Source organism: Papio anubis, chromosome 1 (assembly GCF_008728515.1).
Source record: "Papio anubis isolate 15944 chromosome 1, Panubis1.0, whole genome shotgun sequence".
Taxonomy (NCBI): domain Eukaryota; kingdom Metazoa; phylum Chordata; class Mammalia; order Primates; family Cercopithecidae; genus Papio; species Papio anubis.
Window position 1 is genome coordinate 217733488 of NC_044976.1, and position 9392 is coordinate 217742879.

Here is a 9392-nt window from a genome sequence, read left to right on the forward strand (position 1 = left end):
AATACCCCCAAAAGATCACACCAGTTCACAACAATGGATCCAAACCAAGATGAAATCCTAGAATAAAACCTAGGCAATACCATTCAGGACATAGGCATGGGCAAGGACTTCATGAAATCTCTGAGTTCCCAGAAAAAGCATTCCGAAAGTTGATTATTTTTTATTATTTATTATTACTTATTATTATTATTATTATACTTTAAGTTCTAGGGTACATGTGCATAACGTGCAGGTTTGTTACATATGTATACTTGTGCCATGTTGGTGTGCTGCACCCATCAGCTCATCAGGACCTCTTCAAGGAGAACTACAAACCACTGCTCAGTGAAATAAAAGAGGACACAAACAAATGGAAGAACATACCATGCTCATGGATAGGAAGAATCAATATCATGAAAACGGCCATACTGCCCAAGGTAATTTATAGATTCAATGCCATCCCCATCAAGTTACCAATGACTTTCTTCACAGAATTGGAAAAAAAACTGCTTTAAAGTTCATATGGAACCAAAAAAGAGCCCGCATTGCCAAGACAATCCTAAGCCAAAAGAACAAAGCTGGAGGCATCACGCTACCTGACTTCAAACTATACTACAAGGCTACAGTAACCAAAACAGCATGGTACTGGTACCAAAACAGATGATACAGGCTCTGAAAAGAAAATTATCCAATGAAATAGATAGCATAAAAGAAAAACAATCACAACTTCTGCAAATCAAGGAAACACTGAGAGAAATGCAAAATGCACTGGAAAGTATGACCAATAGAATCGAACAAGCAGTAGAAAGAACCTCAGAGATAGAAGGCAAGGTTTTTGAATTAACCCAATCCATCCAAGACAAATAAAAATAATTTTAAAAAATGAACAAGGCCTCCAAGAAATTTGGGACTATGTTACATGTCCAAACCTAAGAATAAATGATGTTTCTGATGAGACATCTAAAAGTCTGGAAAACATATTTGAGGGAATAATTAAAGAAAATATCCCCAGCCTTACTAGAGATCTAGACATCCAAATACAAGAAGCTCCAAGAAAACCTGGGAAACTCATTGCAAAAGATCTCATCACCTGGCACATAGCCAACATCTAAAGTCAAGATGAAGAATCTTATGAGCTATGAGACAAAAGCAGCAGGTAATCTATAAAGAAAAACCTACCAGATTAACAGCAGATTTCTCATGTAAAACCTTACAAGCTAGAAGGAATTGTGGACCTATTTTCAGCCTCTTTACACAAAACAGTTATCAGTCAAGAATTTTGTATTCAATGAAACTAACCTTTATAAATGAAAGAACGAGACAGTCTTTTCCAGCCAAACAAATGCTGAGACAACTGAGACAATTCAACACTACCAAGCCAGTATCATAAGAACTGCTAAAAAAAAAAAAAAAGCTCTAAATTTTGAAACAAATTCTTAGAATATACCAAAATAGAACCTCCTTAAAGCATAAATCTCACAGGATCTATATAACATTAACAGAATGAAAAAAAAAAATGGAAGAGTCAGCCAAGTTAGTGTCCCCATTGATGGATATTAACACATTATTTCCAGCCATTGTTTGTACTCTTCTAAATTAACACTCTCAAATACAGCCCTGGGAGTTCCTCCTCTTCAAATGCCAACTCCAAGATGGATTAGAGACTTAAATGTTAGACCTAAAACCATAAAATAACTGAGCTTAATTAGATCACATAGTTCCATATAAAAGATACAGAATGGCATAATGGATAAGAATTAACCAAAGATGTTTCTGCATCTTCAAGAGACTCACCTAATACATAAGGACTTACATAAACTTAAAGTAGTGGAAGAAGATATTCCATGCAAATGGACAACAAAAGCGAGCATGAGTAGCTATTATTATATCAGAAAAAAAAAGCTTTAAAACAAGGATAGTTAAAAAAGACAAAAGGGCACATTATATAATGATAAAAGGACTAGGCCAACAGGAAAATATCACAATCACAAACATATATGCCCCAACAGTGGAACTCGCAAATTTATTAAACAATTACTACTAGACCTAAGAAATGAGATAAAAGACAACACAAAAATAGTGGCAGATTTTAATACTCACTGAGAACACTAGGCAGGTCATCAAAACAGAAAGTCAACTAAGAAACAATGTACTGAAACCATACCCCAGAACAAATGGGCTTAAAAGATATTTACACAACAATTTTTTTTTTCTTTCAGATGTAGTTCCGCTCTTGTCGCCAGGATGTAAAGCAATGGCATGATCTCAGCTCACTACAAACTCCACCTCCAGGTTTCAAGTGATTCTTCTGCCTCAGCCTCCTGAGTAGCTGGGATTACAGGTGCCTGCCACCACACCTGGCTTTTTTTTTTTTTTTTTAATGGAGATGAGGTTTCCCCGTGTTGGCCAGGCTGTTCTCGAATGCCTAACTTCAGCTGACCTGCCCAACTTGGCCTTCTAAAGTGTTGGTATTACAGGCATGAGCCACCGTGCCCAGCCTATTTACAGAATATTCTACCCAACAACTGTAGAATATACGTTCTATTCATCAGCACATGGAACATTCTCTAAGACCATATGATAGGACACAAAGCAATCTCAGTAAATTTAAGAAAATAGAAACTATATCAAGTACTCTCTCAGAACACAGTGGAATAAAATTGGAATCAACTCCCAAAAGAACACTAAAAAACATGCAAATACATTGAAATTAAATAACCTGCTCCTGAAAGATCGCTGTGTTGACAATGAAATAGAGATGGAAACTAAAAATTATGTAACATAAATGATAATAGTGACACAACCTATCTAAACCTCTGTGATACAGCAAAAGCAGTGCTAAGAGGAAAGCTCATACCATTAAATGCCTACATCAAAAAGTCTGAGAGAGCACAAACAGACCATGAAAGTCACACCTCATGGAACTGGGTATACAAGAACAATCCAAACCCAAACCCAGCAGAAGAAAAGAAATAACAATGATCAGAGCAGAACTAAATGAAATTGAAACCAAAAGACAATACAAAAGATAAATGAAAAAAGCAGCTGGTTCTTTGAAAAGATAAATAAAATTGATAGACCATTAGTAAAATTAACGAAGAAAGAAGAGAGAAGATCCAAATAAGCTCAATTAGAAATGAAATGGGAGCTATAAGAACTGATTCCACAGAAATACAAAGGAGTATTCAAGGCTACTATGAACACCTTAATATAAATAAACTGGAAAGCCTAGAGAAGATGGATAAATTCCTGGAAATATATAACCATTCTAGCTAAAACAAAGAAGATATAGAATCTCTGAACAGACCAATAACAGAGAGATTGAAATGGTAATTAAAAAAAAAAAACTGCCTAAAAAAAAAAAGTCCAGGACCTGATTCACAGCTGAATTCTGTCAACCATTCAAAGAATTAGTACAAATCCTATTGACACTATTGCAGAGGATAAAGAGGGAATCCTCTCTAAATTATTCTATAAAGTCACTATCACTCTAATACCAAAAGCAGGGGTGCACACAACAGAAAACTACAGAGCAATATCCCTGATGAATATAGATGCAAAAATCCTCAAAAATATGGCCAAACCAAATCCAACAGTATATCAAAAAGATAATCCACCATGATTAAGTAGGTTTCATACCAGGAATGGAGGGATGGTTTAACATAAGTAAGCCAATACATGTGATACACCATGTAAACAGAATTAAAAACAAGTATCACATGATCATCTATCTCAATAGACACAAAAAAATTTTGACACAATCCAGTATCCCTTTACAATTAACACCCTAAGCAAAATTAGCATAGAAGGGACATACTTTAAGATAATCAAAGCTATCTATGACAAATCCACAGCCAACATTATACCAAATGGAAAAAAGTTGAAAGCATTTCCCCTGAGAACTGGAACAACAAAAGGATGCCCACTTTCACCACTTCTATTCAACATAGTAATGAAAGTCCTACCTAGAGCAATCAGACAAGAGAAAGACATAAAGGGCATTCAAATTGGTTAAAAGGAAGTAGAACTGTTGCTGTTTGCTGATGATATAATTGTATACCTAGAAAACCCTAAATACACATCCCAAAAGCTCCTAGAACTGGTAAATAAATACAGCAGTTTCAGGATACCAAATTAATATACACGAATCAGTAGTTCTGCTGTACACCAACAGCGAACAAGCTGAGAATCAAATCAAGAACTCAACCCCTTTAACAATAGCTGCACAAACAACAATAACAACAAGAACAAAAAACCTTAGGAATATACCTAACCAAGGACATGAAAGACCTCTACAGTGAACGTTACAAAACACAGCTGAAAGAAATCATTGACAACACACACAAATGGAAACACATCTCATGCCAAGGGATGGTAGAATCAGTAGTGTGAAAACGACAATACTTCCAAAAGCAATCTATAAATTCCATGAAATTCCCATCAAAATGCCACCATCAATCTTCACAGAACTAGAAGAAAAAATCCTGAAATGAATATGGAGCCAAAAAAGAGCCTGCATAGCCAAAGCAAGATTAAGTGAAAGAACAAATCTGGAGACATCATATTAACTGACTTCAGACTATACTATAAAGCAATAGCCATCAAAACAGCATGATACTGGTATAAAAATAAGCATATAGATCAGTGGAACTCAATAGAGAACCCAGAAATAAAGTCAAATATAGCCAACTGTTCTTCAACAAGGCAAACCAAAACATAAAGTGGGGAAAGGACAAGGTATTCAACAAATGGTGCGGGAATAATTGAAAAGCCACATGTGGGAGAATGAAACTGGATCCTCATCTCTCACCTTATACAAAAATCAACTCAAGATGGATTAAGGACTTACACCTAAGACCTCATACCATAAAGATTATAGAAGATAACATCAAAAACACCCTTGTAGACGTTGGCTTGGAGAAGACTTCATGACCAAGTACCCAAAAGCAAACGTGACAAAAACAAAAATAAAGAGATGTGACTTAAACTAAAACGCTTCTGCACAGCGAAAGATATAATCAGGAGAGATACAGACAGCCCACAGAGTGGGAGAAAATCTTCACAATATATACATTTGACAAAGGAATAATTACCAGAATCTACAAAGAACTCAAACAAATCAGCAAGAAAAAAAACAAACAGTTCCATCAAAAAGTGGGCTAAGGGACATGAATAGACCATTCTCAAAAGAAGATATACAAATGACCAACAAGTACATGGAAGAATGCTGGACATCACTAATTATCAGGGAAATACAAATCAAAACCACAATGTGACACCACCTCAGTTCTGCAAGAATGGCCAAAATAAAAAAATTAAACAAAAAATAAATGTTGGCAGGATGTGCTGAAAAGGGAACACTTTTACACTCTTGGCGGGAATATAAACTAGTACAACCACTATGGAAAACACTATGAAGGTTCCATAAACGACTAAAGGTAGATTTACCATTTGATCCAGAAATACCACTAATAGGTGTATACCCAGAGGAAAATAAGTCATTTTACAAAAAAAAATACTTGCACACACATGATTATTGCAGCAAAATTTGCAATTGCAGAAATATGGAACCAACCCAAAACCCCATCAATCAACAAGTGAATAAAGAAAAGGTGGTATATATACACCATGGAATACTATCAGCCAAAAAATGGAAAAAAATAGCAGTTTGCAAAAACCAGGATAGAATAGGAGACTATTATTCTAAGTGAAGTAACAAAGAAATGGAAAATCAGACATTGTATATTCTCACTCATATCTGGGAGCTAAGTTATGAGACATCAAGGCATAAGAATGATACATTGGACTTTGGGGACTTGGAGGAAAAGGTGTGGGTAGAGAGGGATTAAAGAACACACATTGAGTACAGGGAACACTACTTGGGTGATGGGTGAACCAAAATCTCAGAAATCAGCACTAAATAACTTATTCATGTTACCAAACACCATCTGTTCCCCAAAAACCTATTTAAATAAAAAAATTTTAAAAATCCTTTAATGTCAATATTGAAAATGCCTTATATTGTACTAACAACTGAATTGAATATAAGAAATATTTAAAATAGTTTATCTGGAATAAATAATATAGCTGCTCATATATATGTTATTACAAATTTATGTACAAAATGAAAGTTATTTTGAGGACTTAATGGAAAAAAGGGACATTTAAAAGAATTTAGCAGCCAACAAAGCATAAAGTTTATAAAGTACTCACTCTCCAGACTTGCCCTTTCCTAACACTTTCCTGAATGCCCTGGTCACCTCCTTGTTGCGGAGGCTGTAGATGAGGGGATTCAGCAAGGGAGTGAGGATGGTGTAGAATACAGACACCATCTTGTCCTGCATAGGGGAGCGATCAGATGTGGGCCGTATGTACATGAACAAAACTGCTCCATAGTACATTCCCACCACCATGAGGTGAGAGGAACAGGTAGTAAAAGCTTTGCGACGACCCTCTCCAGATCCCATGTGAATGACAGTCAGAATAACTCGAGCATAGGAAGCAATGATGATTGTAACAGGGAAAACAACCATTACTATACAGCAGATGAAAAGAACCTTTTCAAATATTGATGTGTCACTGCATGAGAGTATTAGTAGGGAAGGGAAGTCACAGAAGAAATGGGCTATTTCCCGAGACCCACAATAGGAGAAGGAAAATGTAGCTACAACATCAATGATTCCATCTGTAGAGCCCAGGATCCAGGAGAAGGCAGCCATAAGTCCACAAACTTGGGGTCTCATGAGATTGGTGTATCTGAGAGGGTGGCAAACGGCAATGTAGCGGTCATAAGCCATAACAGCCAACAGAAAGCATTCAGAGCCAAGCAGTAATACATAGAAGAAAATTTGTGTGGCACAGCCAGCCATAGAAATGGACTTGCTGCCAGACAAGTAGTTGAAGGCCATCTTGGGTACAGTGGTGCAGATGAGCATGAGGTCCATGAGGGACAGTTGGCTGAGAAGGAAGTACATGGGGGTGTGGAGTTGGGTATCCAGGTAGATGAGGAGAATCATGGCAGAGTTTCCCATGAAGGCCACTGAAAAGATGGCCAGGACCAGAAAGAAGAGGAAGGTGTGGGTGGGGCTGTGATTGAAGATTCCCAGGAGGATGAAGTCAGAGTTGAAGGTCTGATTCTCCCATGCCATGATGAATATGTTTTTTACCTAGTACCACAAAACCAGGTCATTAATTTGGTAAAACTTTTCACAGTACCTTATAAAACATGTGATTGTGTTAAATTTTTCAGGTCAGTGATCAATACACTATAACCAGAAGTAAAAAACTAAAAGTTCAAAAAGTATAGACTTACAACAAAATGTGTTCTTTCAGCACTGCCTCACTTATGAAATTATGGAGCTTTTCCAACGTTTCTCTTCTGAGTGTCCTTTTTCTCAATTGAAACATTAGAATAACAATATTTAATATGTTATTGATGGAGTTTTTCCAAAAAGAATATGTCTCCAATGCAAACAGATGTTTCCTAAGAAATCAGAAGTCTTTTACAGATAAATTGATAGAGAAATTCAGCTTCAGTCAGCATGTGACCAACACAATACTAGAAATTGAAAATAAATTTGTGCCTTTGTTCACATGATAGTAGGGACTTTTCTACCAGTGTTAACAGAAACTGTTTGGTTGCCTATTACTTTACAGTTTAGAGTATTTGATCTACTCCTCATTGTAAGTTTTCTATACACTAAGTAGACACACAGAAAGGATTTTCAATTATACAAATCTAAAATCTAGGCCCTTTTTTCTATAGCCCTGTCTTATGGATTGAATTTTATTTTTAGTCAAAAGGATATTCATGATGTGAGCTTGTTTGGAAAAGCATAAAGACTGTAATTAGTTACGGTGAGGTCATATTGGAGCATAGTGTGCCTCTCTAATCCAATATGACTCATGTTCTGATAAGGGGATGGCCATGTGAAGACTGAGACACTGAGGATACCATGGGATGGGGGAGGCAGGGATTGGAGTGACGTATCTACAAACCAAGAAATGCCAACAACTGTTAGTTATAACAAGAACCTCGGAGAAAGGAATGGGAGAGATTCCTCCTCTTAGAGCCCTCAGAAATAACCAACCCTGCTGACAACTTGATTTCAGATTTCTAGCCTCCAGAACTATGACAGAACAAATTTCTTCTGTTTTAGGTAACCAGTTTGTGATACTCTGTATTCTCATTCCTAGGACACTAACACAATAAATATCTCCTCTGGAGAATAAGTACAAAGAAAAACAGAACTTCAGAAAAGCATGAGATGCATGCTTTCAAGAAACACTTATGAAGCCTATGTGTTCAGTATTGTGGCTACCACAATAATTGGAACAAAGAAGGCCCATGCCCATACAGGTCATAGCGAGTGTGATCAGATGATGACATATAAACAAATTTATGTCATAAGAGGTTAAATGCTTCAGAGAAAAGTAAGTCAAAGAAAGGTGTTTGAACTGCACGAGCATGTTCAACTTTGAACAGAGTAGTCAAGAGAAACCTCACACATCTAGTGGCATTTGGCAAAGACTCTGAGGAAGTGAGAAAATCAGATCACAGGAAAGGTTTATCCATATATGAATTCCACAAAATGATATGCTATAACTAGAAGATTTTGGGGAAACATAGGGTTTTCTAATTTAGAGTTATGTTTCTTGTATGTTGTGGCATTTAGATTTTATTCTATGAGATAATTCTAAATGTATCAGCAAAGCCAATATGTGAGGGAAAATTATTCCAGGCAATAAAAAATGATGTCATAAACAGAAAGACAAGCCTGGTGAGTAGAGTCATTTGACAGAAATGTACTTTTTTCATTTATTCATGCATCACATTTTAAAGAAGGGACTAAAATCAGCAATAATAAAAGCTGAATAATCTAGGAGCGACAAGGGAGTTAGAAGAAATCCGCAGAGGTGATGGAATCTTGAATTTGGCCTGAGGGTTGAAATACAATTTTTTAAATATGAGGTAGTAAAGTATACTTTTTTGAGTTTTATTTCTTTAAATAAATTTTGAATAATATTGTGGATAAGAAAAAAATACTCAAAAGTAGTTTAAATTTTAATTCAACAACAACTGAGATCTGAGAATAAAAACCTACCAAAAAATGTCTCTTCAGGGCTCGGAAGATAGAGAAGGAACCTCCTTATGGGACTCTGATGAGATAGAACAGAAATCTCTAAAACAAAAAGAAATCATTTTGCTCAATCAGTATGAAGAGAGAAACAGGATGCAACCTTCCTCCATTCTTGTTTTAAAACAAATCATTATCAAGAAGTTGGATAAAGCTTATTAGTGGTAGCTCAGATCCAGGTCCAGTCAATGTATTCAGAATGAGAAATGGGCATCTCTGGGATCTTTAGTGTTGAGGGTTTCCTACCACAGGGTTCCCTTGTTTTGTCCTCAAGAG

At 36.2% G+C, this 9392-nt stretch overlaps 1 protein-coding gene across 1 annotated transcript; it reads right to left on the minus strand.

Annotated features, from left to right (window-relative positions):
• Positions 1 to 5315: 5315 nt before the first annotated feature.
• On the minus strand, positions 5316 to 9057 carry LOC110742078 (olfactory receptor 2M3). Its single transcript, XM_021932334.2, has one exon. The coding sequence runs from the start codon at positions 7125 to 7127 to the stop codon at positions 6189 to 6191; it is 939 nt and encodes a 312-aa protein (XP_021788026.1). The 5' UTR covers positions 7128 to 9057; the 3' UTR covers positions 5316 to 6188.
• Positions 9058 to 9392: the final 335 nt, after the last annotated feature.